Raw genomic sequence first — 13694 nt, 5'->3', positions numbered from 1 at the left:
GTCGCATGTTTTCTATTTTTCTCTTTCTCCTGAGCCGACGTCCTTTTCAATCTCCTACCAACTCTTTAACCTTCCACGTTAATGCTACCCGACCTGATAAGAATAGTTGTATGCGGCGATGAGTCCGTTGGAAAATCGTCCCTAATTATGTCCTTTACCAGAGAATCGATTTCCGACTCATCCATTAACCACGTGTTGCCACCAATCACCATATCTAGAAACGATTACGAAGAGGTTGTTCGTGAAGCACCACCCGTTATCCAAGAACAACGTGACATCAATTCTTCATCGCGCAATGACCGTGATAATAGTGATAGCTATAGTCATACAAGTACACTTGGACTCCTGCCGTATATACCTAATACAACAACGATTGTCGACACAAATTCATCTGATATTACTTCACTACATAAGGAACTTAAACGTGCTGATGTCATATGCTTAGTCTACTCCGACCATTATACATATGAAAGACTATCGTTGCATTGGATGCCTATGCTCAGGTCTCTTGGAGTCAACTTACCAATCATTTTATGTGCAAACAAGTCAGACTTGGCTCCGAAATCAGCATGGAAAAGTCAAGACAACGAAGAGTTTCTTCCCTTGATCAATGAGTTTAAAGAGATTGAAGCCGGATTACGATGCAGTGCTTTGACTGGATACAACATAGTGGAAGCGTTTTATATGTGTCAAAGAGCAGTTGTGTATCCAATTTCGCCCCTTTTCGATGCTATTGAACACAATTTGAGACCGCGAGCTATTGAAGCACTCAGACGAGTGTTTTTCCTATTTGACGCCGATCAGGATGGATATTTAAACTTTGAAGAATTCAATGAACTACATAAAAAATGTTTCCAAAAGGACGCAACCCCGGAGGACTTTGACGACAGTGTCAGTTACATTAACTCCAAGATATTATCTGATGGAAAGAATAATGGCATCAGCGAGGATGGTTTTATGCTACTACACAAATTTTACGCCGAAGCTGGAAGACATGAGACGACCTGGATCATACTACGAGCAAATCATTATACAAACTCATTATCTTTAGATGACAAATTCCTATATCCTCATCTCGATGTGAATCCCGACTCTAGTGTTGAATTGAGCCCCACTGGGTACAAGTTTTTTGTGGATTTGTTTCTAAAATTTGATCGCGACAATGATGGTGGATTAAATGAAGTTGAAGTTGAAAATCTTTTCCAGCCAACTCCAGGCATCCCCAAATTGTGGCTAGAAACAAATTTTCCATCATCAATAGTATGCAATGAAGGTGGATATGTGACATTACAAGGATGGTTGGCTCAATGGAATTTGACAACATTTTTAAGCTACAAAACCACATTGGAGTACTTGGCGTATTTGGGATTTGACGAAGGTAATTCAGTCAAGGCATTAAAAGTGACAAAACCGAGAAAGACTCGACAAAAACAAGGCAAGATCTACCGCGGTTCCGTTAATGATCGAAACATCTTTTATTGCTACGTCGTTGGAGCTCCCAAAGCGGGGAAGAGCTCGTTGCTAGATCTGTTTTTGCACGGTTCATATAGCGAGATGTACTCACCAACGATCCAGCCACGTTTGGTTATCAAAGATATTGAGTTGAGGGGAGGAAAACAGTGCTATTTGATATTGGAAGAATTGGGAGAGCTAGAGCCCGCTATACTTGAAAATAAAAAGAGACTAGAGGAGTGCGATGTAATTTGCTACACTTATGACTCGTCAGATCCCGAAAGTTTCCAATACTTGGTGGATTTACGACAAAAACATGCCAATTTGGACGAAATCCCGTCAGTGTTTGCGGCATTAAAGGCAGACTTGGATAAACAACAACAAAGGTCAGATGTGCAACCAGAAAACTATACTCGAGACTTATTTCTCAACTCGCCGTTACATATTTCTTCTTCTTGGACTTCGTCGTTACAAGAGCTATTCATACAATTGGTAGATGCAGCAAAGAATCCAGCAAGTGCCACGCCAGGATTGGAAACAGAAAAGGCTGTTGATCAAGAGAAAACTAAACACTTGATTATGGCCGGTGGAGCTATTGGAGTAATGGCTTTAATGTCCATCTGGATGTTAAACAATATGCGTCGTAGATAAAAGTAAATTGCACAAAAATTAGAACCTTCATTCTCATCTTTTTATTTTTTTTTTTGCTCCATCTCATCTTGAAACGAACTTGTATACACTTTCCACCAATACAAACCTTTTTACACGCAACAATGTCATTAGAAAAGGAATACAAACCAGTAACGGTGGAGAAACCAATAGAGAACACATTTGACCTCGGAAACCTCGCAACGTTTGATCCAAACCCCTTGTCCAATGAGAAATTAAGAAGCAAAAATGAATCGGAAAAGGAACAATACATTTCCTCCGTGACTAGAGACAATGTTCAGCTTTTGATAAATCAGATATTGTCTTTACCTGTGAAAACAACCACTGACAACCAAGGCTCACTGACGGGACACAGTTCGTCAATGACGTTGATTCAGTTGCCTGAACCAACGACATTGTTACCACGTGAGAAAGCCATTCCTAAACCCAAGCCACCAACGAAATGGGAACAATTTGCTGCTAAAAAGGGGATCAAGGCTAAAACTAAAGATGGAAAGTTGGTATATGATGAAGAAAAAGGTGAATGGGTTCCTAAATGGGGTTATAAAGGAAACAATAAGAGTTTGGATGATCAGTGGTTGGTCGAATTGGATGATAAACCTAAAAAGAGAAGTAGAGATGATGGTGTTGACTTGGTTGACCCCAGGACATTAGCAAGAGCTGAGCGAAAGAAGCTAATAAAGAAAAACGAGTTGCAGCATAAGCGAAATTTGAGAAATGCTGCAAAATAAGTAAGACTTAGAGTGTGTAGCTTTGAAATAAATGGGGTAGTACAATGTTTCTATTCATAGAAGGGTGACACAATTTTTTCAATAACCAGCACGGCATAGCTTTTCAATGTTATCGAATGACAACAACTTTTGCAACTTTTCAAAACGCAACTGTTCAAAGCTCAAATTAGGCTCCATTACCTTGGAAATTTTGGAAAGTGGCAAACCAAGATCATTGGCGGTACTGTTGGGTTGGAAGTGGTGTAAAGCGAATACTTGCACTTGGTTAATTTCGAATAATCTAGTAAGTTTGGCCAATTTAAGGAAACAACAGTGGAAAAGCATAAAAACAAAACGTGGTCTCTGATCTTATCAATAATTCTCTCTAGTTTACGAATACTAAAGGACCTTGCTCATAGCCGGCGTTGCATCCGTGTATGCCTAAAGGCTTCCTTCAATAATTGTCGATAGGCGTCTTCGTGTACACCTTTTCCATTCATAAACCAACACTTTTCTATTTCAATTATGGCATTCAACGAATAGCAAATTCCATAGATGTAATGAAACCAACTGGAGTATTTTTTTGATAATTCCCCATTGTCTGTGCTGGATAGTTTGGTATCCTAAGGCATAACGCCTCACTGCTTACCACTTTTATTACCTTGGCACTTTTTTTTTTCTCTTGAGGAACAACATGTTTGTCTAGCCCCAACATTTATACCCACTCCAACATTTGTCCCAGTACTTAATCAATGAGTGCCTACGAGCCTGATAAGTACCTACCCACTATAGACGTAAGTCCTTGCATACGAGTAGCCTATATGATTCAATTGAATAATACTAACCTAACTTCAGGCAATTCTTAGTGTTGCCGATTTGGAGGAAATTACAGTGAAAAAGATTAGAAAAGCATTGCAGGAATTGTTTGGGGTCGACTTGAATGCACATAAAGTATGTATTTGATGGCAGTGACTTAACGAATTTTCGTATTAACTTTGAAGCATTATAGAAACAAATCAATGAAGTGATCTTAAACCGGTACTACAATCTTCAAAGAACCAGGAAGGACGAATCGGAAAATGAGAAAAAGAGGAACCGAGATGAAATGGAACGACAGGATGCATTGCTTGCTGCGAAGTTACTGAGACAAGAGTCAGCTAGACAACCAAGAACAAAGCGCAGACTGGCAAAGACAGCCACAAGCAAGGAAAAGACCAGGCGAGCTCCTAACAATGCATTTAATAGAGAAATGGCTCTCAGCCATGAACTACAAAACGTAATTGCACAGGAGAGGTGCTCACGTCCTCAGGTGGTGAAACATTTGTGGGCTTATATCAAAGATAACAATTTGCAAAATCCAGCTGACAAACGACAAATTGTCTGCGATGATAAGCTTCAAAAGCTATTTAAAAAGAGTATGTACGGGGAGCTAATACACTATGTACAAGGATACTAACTCGGATGCTTTAGAAACTGTTGGTGCGTTTGAAATGAATAGGATATTATCAAAACACATTTTTGCGCCTGACGAAATGGATGGCTCTCAATCATCATCGCAAACAAAAAACGAGATAGTTGATGATGATGATGACGACGATGTTGATGATGGTGATGACGATGATGATGATGATGACGATGGGGCTGACGACAACTGCGCCGATGGAAAAACCGGAGAATCAATTAATGTCGGTCTCAAAAAGAATTATTCCACGGTAGACGACAGTACAGATTTAAATTTAGAAAAAACCGCAAAACAACTAGAGGAGGAGCTAACATCTGAGGAGGATTAAAAACTGTAACCCTACACTGGAGGCAGGTTGTATTAGTTAAAAATTGTAATTTTCTTCTACGTAATACAATAAAATTACCGAGTAGACCTCTTGCCATAAAGTACATCTCATCAAGTACTATCCACTAATATCGTGCTCACTCGTAAAACCTGTCATAATCGCTTGTTGGGTGTGTACTTCCTTCTCAACACAAGTGAAATCAATTCAATTTTGTGTCATGAGATTTCTACATTCCGCGGTGAGAAATCATTTTCGAAGAAACTGGAAATCGGAAAAACATAGAAAGATAAAGATGAGTGATTACACGATGAACCCAGAGGCCTCGAAGGCTATTACAGACGCCGAAAAGGATGAACTATACAAGTATACCCTCAAGGTAATTCTTCTTGAATATTGTAATGAAACTCGATTCAGAACACCCATTATAACACCAAACAGGTCTTCTCACACGACGACGACAACATCATCACGACTGAGCATGTTGCTTGATTCAGTACTACCGAGCTACGCGATAAAACTGCTAATGTCTCGATTACAAGATGTCATGACAAAGAAGACTTCATTAACAGATGAGAAAACCCGACGATCATTGCTTAGACTTTATGGAGATCTATTAGACACGAAAAAGAGTGCTGATTTGCGCAACGTTGACTTTTTGATTCCCAAATTTGCGGCATATGCCAATCAGGAGTTGAGAAAAGTTGGGGTTGTGGATGAAAATGAGATCAAATCTGAAGTATTTCGACAGAGCTCTGAGTTTATCGACATCTTGATTGAAATATTGAAGAATAAAAAAGAGTCAGACCAAACACTCATTTCACGACTTTATGAAAGAAAGAACGAGTTTAAAGGAAGTCTGCCAAAGAAGAATCCTGCCAAAGAAGAGTTCAAGTATCCGACAAAGTCGTATAGAGTTGATGATATGAGTAACAGATTGCTAAAAGTTTTTCGAACAATTTTCCAAACAAACGATACAAAGATCCAAACAGATGTGTTTAAATACAAGAATTCCGTTTCAACAAAGCAATTGCATGAGGACGTAAAGCTTCTATTGTCACATGAACAAGAAAATAGTAGTTTCGCAAGTAAATATGCGGCAGCTCAATTGTGGAGTAAACGACAGAAGGATATTGCATCCCAGTTGCAAAGTAGATACAAAATCGTTAGTGACTCAAGTCAGGCACATACAACTCCTATTCCTCAAAATGAAACATTTCACATACTTCCACCCACAGCAAAATCAAGAAGTCTTTTTTTGCATTTGGTGTCGCTAATTATGCACTACATCCCACGCGAAGAGATCTCAAGTTCATTTCAGCTACCACAAGACTATGCTGATTTTTTTAATATTGTTGCACGTGTTTGGCTCGTAGATTACCCAACAAGGGTTGTCGCCCTTTATGCAGCCGGCAATAGCATGAGCATGTTTTCACAGGACATCATTGAAAGTGGTGAGAAAGAGGCAGTTATTGCCAAGGGGGTGTCATTGAATGTGTGTCAAGACCTTTTTGATACTTTTAGGAAGACGGTTAGTGACGGTGGCTTAAATTGGCAAGAGAAGGATTATTGGCTTTTGAAAGATCAGGAATTGTGGGTTGAAAATTTAACGATCACATACAACGAAATTTTTGTTTCGTTGAGACAGTCCCTCGCAAAGATTTTCAACTTGCATGATAAACCAAGATTTGGACCTTACCTTGAGTTTCTTGCAGCCAATATAGAAACAGACTCTTTATTTCATCGCATTGAAAAATCAGGGTTGCCAAAGAAGTGGGAAAAAAGATTAACTAAAGCACTCTTGAAAGTGGCAGGAAGGAGGTACGAGGAGTACATGGAGAATTTACCTCGTGACGAGACATTGAATGTGCTTCATTTATTAGACATATGTGACAAACTTATCGGAGACATTAAAAATCTCCAGAAAAAATACAAGAATCCATTTTTGGGCTTTTTGCCCGTGGCAAAGACAGTGGCATCAATTACAACGGGAATGTTTGCCAGTGATGCCAAAATGATTCTAAGTCACATCCAGAATTCATGTAAAAGAAGGAATGAGACGATACCAGTAAGCGATGCCCTAGAGGTATACAAACTGCTCCAGGAAGTGAGGGATATCTACTATCAAGTTACACCCAAGAACCCCAAGTTTCAATTTGATTTGGAAGCATTTTTCTTCCCGTTTTTGAATGCGTGGGCAGAGGAATCAGACGAGAAACTAAGAAATATTGTCAGTGAGGCGTTGAAAAAAGATGATTATCAACCCATAGAGTTAGAGGAGAGTAGTAAGCGAAACAGTCGAGCTGTGTTGGACATTTTCACCATCATCAGGCAATACTTTGCGATTTTAAACAAACAAGGATGGCAAGACGAATTCCAGACCCTGAAAATATACACCAAGCTTTTGCAGAGCATATCCAATTGTGCTTTATTTTACTCTGAGCAAATTACAACAAAGATTAATCGTGAACTCACAGTTATTAAAGGCGAAACTGAGGAGTTACCAGAAGCTAGAAAGAATTGGCTTAATGAAGTTAAAAGTGTGGTCAACAGCATTCAAAACATCAACAGAGCAGAGCCGGCTGTAGTGTACAATTTTGAAGCCGAGACTTGCGTAGCACTTAACAACATAGCCGCAATGATAGATCATCTAGCCAAGCTCGAAGAATGGTTGGATCCTGAGTCCATATCACGTTCGTTATCAACCTACGAACCCGATTCACAAAACAATTTCCTAAGCCACGTGTTTACAGTACGGGTAATCAAAGCAGAAAACATTATACTATCAAAAGATTCCACGTTTGGGAGAACAAACCCATATGTACAACTAGTTGATCTCAGTAGTAAAAAGTCTATTGGCAAAACTAGAGTTTTGAGGCGCACATCGGATCCTGAATGGGATGAAGAGTTTGAGATAACAATTCCAGCAAACACTGCATTGGAATTGTCGGCAGTAGTTTGGAGTGAAAGCATGGGACAGCATCAAATCTGTGGCAAGGCATTTTATGAACTCAACCCAAAGAAGTTTAAACACAATGGTTTCCCTGAGGAGTTAACTCTAGACCTTGATATTCTGGGTAAATTAATAATTGAAGTGGCGGTTGAGAGTGAGACTTTGGATGCAATGTTTGTCATGGGTAGAGCGTATAGAGCATTGAAGAGAGCTGAAGAAAAGTCCATCAAGTCCATGGTTGAAAAGTTTCAAGGTTTCATTGAAGAATGTTTCTCAAAGGCAAATTTGAAAGCTGTTTGTGCCAAGGGACAACCATCGACATTGCAATTCGAAGAGTCGATAGAGAACTTGTGCGACTACTTAAATTTGAACTTAAGCACTCTCAAAACATATTTGAGAGATGACCTATTCATGGAAGTAATGTTAGCTACCTGGAATATTGTAATCAAATGCGCTGATGAGTTATTGTTGCCCAAATTATCAAAAGCAAAAATTGACGTTGATTCGAGTACTTGGCTGGCAATGTCGTCCAAGTTTGCCAACGTTTCAATTTCTACAAAGGCAATGTTTGGCATTGACAGCCCTTTGAGCATTGTTGAAATAGAGACGGTTCTACGCTGGTTATATCTATTGACCGAGTTTTTCCACAATGAAGGAAATGGTCCGCCAATGGAAGACTTGAAAACAGAAAAATATCAATCGCTTTTGTTGATACCGGCATACTATGATCAATCAGAGGACGAGTTGGTTGAAGAGGTGGAATTTCTTTCTCCCGGATACGTCCAAATGCTCACCAATCGAAACCAACTGAGTTATGAAGGGCCCATTGGGACCGTTAAAAGAGGCGTTACTTTAAGCAGAAGCAAAACAATGTATGCCAGTGCCACTGCAAAGAATAGAGCTCTTGCTGAAAAGGAGAAGAAATTCGCCAAAACCGACCCCGATTCTAACATGGTGTTGAAGGAGGATATAATTCTTCGAATTCTTTTCGCTCGTGGACAAAAGGACTTTGTTCGAGTGAGATTGAACCAACGTGCCAAATTGGCATACAGTTTGGCAACGGAAAGAATGGCCCGAATAGCTGCAGAAAGGAGAGCGTATAAATGACAAAAGAAAAGAGTATTAGATATAAGAAAATCTTGTACAAATTTTTTTTACTTAACACACTAATAAAACAAATTATAGCATTGCGACTAATTTACATCACCTTTGCTTTCTCCCTCTGTTTTCTTCCCCTCCAACGACTCTTCCGGTTTGTCGTTCGGACTCTCTTTGGAGTCCGTGTTATCTCCATCATCATCATCATCATTTCTCTCACCTGGTACTGCTTCAGTCTCATCTTTCGAACTCAACTCCTTCAAATGGTTTTTAAATTTGGCACCGCCGTCTTCGAACAATATACGTGTGGCGCTCTCCGCAACAGTATTATCTTCACCTTCGCCTAATGTCGACTTCCATCCATATTCTCCATCTACCAAGGCCTTCAAAGATGCCACCTTATCATCCTTATTAGCACTTGGATCGACCAGCTTCTTATAGACCGAATTGGAGACAAACTCATCATGAGAGTCACCCTCAAAATATAAGCGGTATGAGTTTTCAGCCACTGTAACCTTCAACTCTGAAACAACACGTCCTTCAACGTCGTCCTCATCCACCAGCTCAATAAAAGATTTCAAGAATGGCATGTTCAATTTCGAGGCTGGAACACCCTCTGTGGGATGTGACATTATGTAACTGGTGACATAATAATTGTACTGTTCTTCAGTAGTGACCTGGTCATTCAAGGTGAGATCATCTAAACTGATGAACTGAATATTGGCTTTATGTGTGTCTTCATTGTATGTAATCTTGAACATGTTTTCATCAGCTGACATTAAGCTCCGTACTTGAATGCGGTAAAGGATCTGTTCTTTGGCACTGGAAGTGGGCTTAATACGATCATTCTCAAATAGCACCACGATTTCAGAAGTTTTTGCATCTGTAACCATGGTGTGCATATGCTTAACCAAAGCTTGAATCACCTTATCAATTGTGTACATTTTGTAGGCTTTGTTTTTGTAACCCTGACGCAAGCTCTCTTCAAACCATTGGTGTTCAATGTCGCCCTCAATCAATCTACTAGCTAGGTTCAAAACTTGCTGGTAACAATCCTTTGTTCCAACAATATTAACTCCCATATCTTCCAATTGATGGGAAAGAAGGTTCAAATCTTTTGCAAATTGAGGATATTTTCGGTCTTTTATATCTTTCTCAACCACCTCATTCATATTCTTTATTTCCAAAAGCCTTTCGTACAAGATTGTCAAATGACGGAAAAAAACGTAGATTGTGGTATTGCAAAACAAATTGAATTTGCTGCGTTTCTTCTGGGATGCTGCCTCCTCAATTTGAGAATACTTTGTGTTTGCTGATTTCACCCACAACTCGCTCGATCTTTCAAGCTCATCATTCAAGTCTTGAGTAATATTTTCGGAAGCTTGTGGACCCGGAGATTCCGCTCGCTCATCTTTTTTGGACTTGGAAGCTTTCTTCAAGACATCCTTTAACAAGTCCGATTCCCGAGCTCTCTTTTTCGAAGATTCTAAAACATTATTCTGAGCACTGGCAGATTCTTCGTCTTCGTTCTCGTCATTACTTTCAAAGCCTCCTCTTTTCGCTAAAGCTTTCTCCACGATCTCGGTTGGGATTCCGAAAAACAAGGAAACAAAAAATTTGAAAAACTGGGTCAATTTCCCTCTATCATACGCTGAGTATGTTGATGAGCGGTTTATGAAAACATTTGCTAGTTTCAAAATATCAAACAAAACTTCATTGTCACCAAATGTATAGTTTAATTGCTCCTGTGGCTTGGGCGTAAGTGGATGGAGCCTTTTATTTTGTTGCTCCACTTTAACAGTGCTAATTTCACTTACCAATTGCTTTGCTGTGAGTAGTTTCTTATCGGCTTGTTTGAAAGTCAAACCCAAATGGTCCAAAGATTTGTAAAAAACCTTTTGTTCCATTTCTCTCCACACTTTATTCCACTCTCTTTGTGCACGCTTCCACTCCTCATCCTTTTGTTTCAACCTTTTCAATACAATGGGAACTGCAATTGCCGGGTTTTCGTGCAATGCATCAATGACTTCAAACCCGCGATCTTTATCGTAAATCTTTCTGATCACCTTTTTATAAATCGTGGTTGAATTGTGACCCAAACCAGGAGGTAACTTGAAGTTCGCCTTTTGTTCAGGGGTCATGTTTGCAATCCTATTTGCAATCGTTTCTAATATTTGAATTGTGCGTAAGTTCGACTCCATATAATAATCAAACTCAAGTCTTTCCTCTTCGATTTTGAACAAAATCTCTTCATATTGATTTTTGCGATGAGCGATGAAACCAGAATCTTCCGAAGCCCAAGTAGGATGACCAACCCATTCATCATTCAAAACTTCCCAGCACATTTCGTCACGACCGGAACATGGCATAAATGTCTCGGCTTTTGGTAGCTGTCTATAGGATGGTCCATAAGCCTTACACAATGAGAGTTCCAAAGCATGTTTCTTGAAGGCGATATTCTCCAAGTTCTGTGGTTTGTCTTCGTAACCGACGAATAACTTGAACCACTCAAACAAATCAGCGTTGGAATCACCCAAAAATGCGTCCACACGTTCAACCAAGGTATCTTTGTCAATAATATCCTGTGTGAACAAATTCAATAACTTCAAAAACTCGCCATATGTTTGCTTATTTCCCAAGGCACGTTTGATTTTATCGAAAAAGCCGATCTCTTCAGAAAGTGACGATGATTTGGCCGTTCCTGGGGGAGGAACAGGTTCCGGAATGCCCGGAATCAAAGTCGGATTCGCTGGTGTGGTAACGGCCACTTGGCCAGGACCAACACCGGGACGCATGGCAACCTTGTTCTGTCTGGGATCAATCAACCCAGAACGAACACCGGAGTATTGAACTTCTTGGCTATATCTTTCTGCTTCAGCAGCAGCATCGACAACCGATTTCTTGCGTGGAAAGTTTTGAACACCTGGAACCGTGTCAAAGGCACCTTTTTGATGATCCAACGCAGAACTGGAAAGTCCTTGCAAACGTTGATTTTGTTGCCCGTAAGGAGATTGAGATGGGCTAGGTCCAACGGGTCCAAAGTTTCCAACAGGAGGTAACTGATTTCCATTGCCAACAATGTGTTTCTCCTGCACTTGCTGCTGAGTATACCCTTGATTACTGGTATCAGGTAAAAATTGTTTGAAATCATCCAAAAGATCCGGACAACCTGAAAATAATTCTGTAACCTGCTCGTAAACCTCAGCAATCGGTTTCTGTTCTCTTTGATAAGTTTGCAAAATCTCAAGAAAGTGCTTGTAGATATCTGGCTGATTAGCAAATCTGGTTTTGATTTTGTTGACATAGGTGATTGCGTGGTTGAAATCGATTTGACCAGATCCATTTGCTTGATTAGCCGAGTCGTTGATTTGCTGCTGTTGCTGCTGTTGCTGCTGCTGTTGCTGCTGCTGCTGTTGTTGTTGAGCTGCTGTTGCAACGGCCGAGACCTCGTCGTTACCCCACTCCTGATTGTAAGCAGCCACAGAAATATTAGGTCTGATAGTTGTGCCTGTGGGGGTAGTTACGCGAATAGGATTTGGATCTGACGGGTCCATAGAACATTCGATCTTATACCCAGGAGGTAAGAACGTGTTAAATCCTTGGATCAAGTTCGGGTGACCCTTGAACAAGGTTGATACTCTATCAATAACCCCAGGAGTATCAATACTTTGCGACTTGAAATCTTTCATAATGTCAAGAAAATTGTTATAGACCTCTGCTTGGTTATAGAATTGAATTTTTACCTGATCCAAATAAGATAAAGCATCTTTGACATTCAACGGTCTGTAAACATTGCTGGTGGTAGATCTATTAGGAAGACCCGCAACAGGTGCTGAACTACCTCCCAAAGGCGAACCTTGATGATGATGTTGTTGCTGAAGTTGTGATGTGCTTGATGTATTCTGTTGCGGAATTTGGTGCTGAGAAGGAATCTGCTGAGCTTGTTGTGTCTGTTGTTGCTGCTGTTGCGGATGGGGAATATGTTGTTGCGATGCACCAATCTCGTTGTTTATAATCGGTCCCTCCGAATTCATGTTGGCTAAGGATGCTGGTGGTGGTAATGGAGCACTTCCAGGGGTTCCGAACCCAACTCCAACTCCGGATGGTCTTCTAATATCAGTGTTTGGTCCGGGGTGGTCTGAATTCTATAAGGAAAAGAACAGTTAGTAATCTTGCACCAATACGAACAAGGGTTGAGTATACATACCTGTCCAAGTGGAGCTGGTTCATTGACAGGGTTAATAGATGGGATGGTGAACTGGTGTCCATGCTGTGGGTGGCCACTTCCATTTCCAAGACTTGGCAAACTAGGCAAAGGGTAAAATTGTTGACCTCCTACGACTTGTTAGTATTTTTTTACATGTGTGGGGTTTGCAATGAATAACGTACCTTGTTCTAAAGTGGAAGGGGGTGGGAGAACTGGTGGGTGTTGGCGGCTATAATTTGTTAGTATAGGGAACATTACAAAAGTTTTCACATAGTGAGTACATACTTGAATTGTTGACCAATCGGACGCTGTTGAGCAGACCAAGAATCTTGCTGATTGGACATAGTTGATACAACACTAACTCAAAAAAATCGGTTGGTGAGTTGTCTAAGGAGGAGGTGCTGGTGCTGGTTTGTTTTGTTGATCTTTGAAGCTCGATTTTATCTCTTATCGAATGTAATGATGTATTAGCGGGAAATATGTAGTGAATTTTCACTTTGTGATCTCGGTCGGATGTCACAACGGATCTCTTCAATGAAATCAAGGTTTTCTCAATCAAATAATGATTTGAAAGTTAATGAAAGGTGCTTGGCTTGCGTAGTCAACGTGTTGAGCTTTGGTTTTTCTCTTCCTCTCTTTCTCTTCACCAACTTTGAAAAAACAGCCAGAGTGCGACTTAAATTTAATATGAAGGAGAGGATTAGACACGAGATTATATGCAGGATGACTGAGCGGACCAGAACCAGGAAAGAGGACACAATTGAATGATATACAAGAGCAAACATACGGTTTTGGCACAAACAGATAGATTTGCGTTT

At 40.2% G+C, this 13694-nt stretch overlaps 5 protein-coding genes across 5 annotated transcripts; 4 read left to right on the top strand and 1 right to left on the bottom strand. All coding sequences in view use genetic code 12, as the record gives it.

Moving 5' to 3' along the window:
* Positions 1–147: 147 nt before the first annotated feature.
* On the top strand, positions 148–2103 carry CPAR2_110050 (ERMES complex Ca(2+)-binding regulatory GTPase; the record flags this gene model as incomplete). The annotated part of the gene is made up of 1 exon (XM_036807295.1): positions 148–2103. One exon carries the CDS (start codon positions 148–150, stop codon positions 2101–2103), a length of 1956 nt encoding a protein of 651 aa, XP_036664146.1.
* A 122-nt stretch (positions 2104–2225) lies between these two features.
* On the top strand, positions 2226–2852 carry RRS1 (Rrs1p; the record flags this gene model as incomplete). The annotated part of the gene is made up of 1 exon (XM_036807294.1): positions 2226–2852. The coding sequence occupies one exon, from the start codon at positions 2226–2228 to the stop codon at positions 2850–2852; it is 627 nt and encodes a 208-aa protein (XP_036664145.1).
* A 731-nt stretch (positions 2853–3583) lies between these two features.
* CPAR2_110030 (uncharacterized protein) lies at positions 3584–4621 on the top strand (the record flags this gene model as incomplete). Its single annotated transcript, XM_036807293.1, has 4 exons — positions 3584–3625; positions 3687–3782; positions 3841–4246; positions 4302–4621. 4 exons carry the CDS (start codon positions 3584–3586, stop codon positions 4619–4621), a joined length of 864 nt encoding a protein of 287 aa, XP_036664144.1.
* A 292-nt stretch (positions 4622–4913) lies between these two features.
* On the top strand, positions 4914–8678 carry CPAR2_110020 (uncharacterized protein; the record flags this gene model as incomplete). Its single annotated transcript, XM_036807292.1, has 1 exon — positions 4914–8678. The coding sequence occupies one exon, from the start codon at positions 4914–4916 to the stop codon at positions 8676–8678; it is 3765 nt and encodes a 1254-aa protein (XP_036664143.1).
* Positions 8679–8764: 86 nt separating this feature from the next.
* On the bottom strand, positions 8765–13220 carry SIN3 (transcriptional regulator; the record flags this gene model as incomplete). Its single annotated transcript, XM_036807291.1, has 4 exons — positions 8765–12814; positions 12877–13004; positions 13059–13105; positions 13162–13220. The coding sequence occupies 4 exons, from the start codon at positions 13218–13220 to the stop codon at positions 8765–8767; spliced, it is 4284 nt and encodes a 1427-aa protein (XP_036664142.1).
* Positions 13221–13694: the final 474 nt, after the last annotated feature.

Source organism: Candida parapsilosis, contig 005569 (assembly GCF_000182765.1).
Source record: "Candida parapsilosis strain CDC317 annotated contig 005569".
NCBI lineage: Eukaryota > Fungi > Ascomycota > Pichiomycetes > Serinales > Debaryomycetaceae > Lodderomyces > Lodderomyces parapsilosis.
This window is presented reverse-complemented; position numbering and strand designations above follow the sequence as displayed.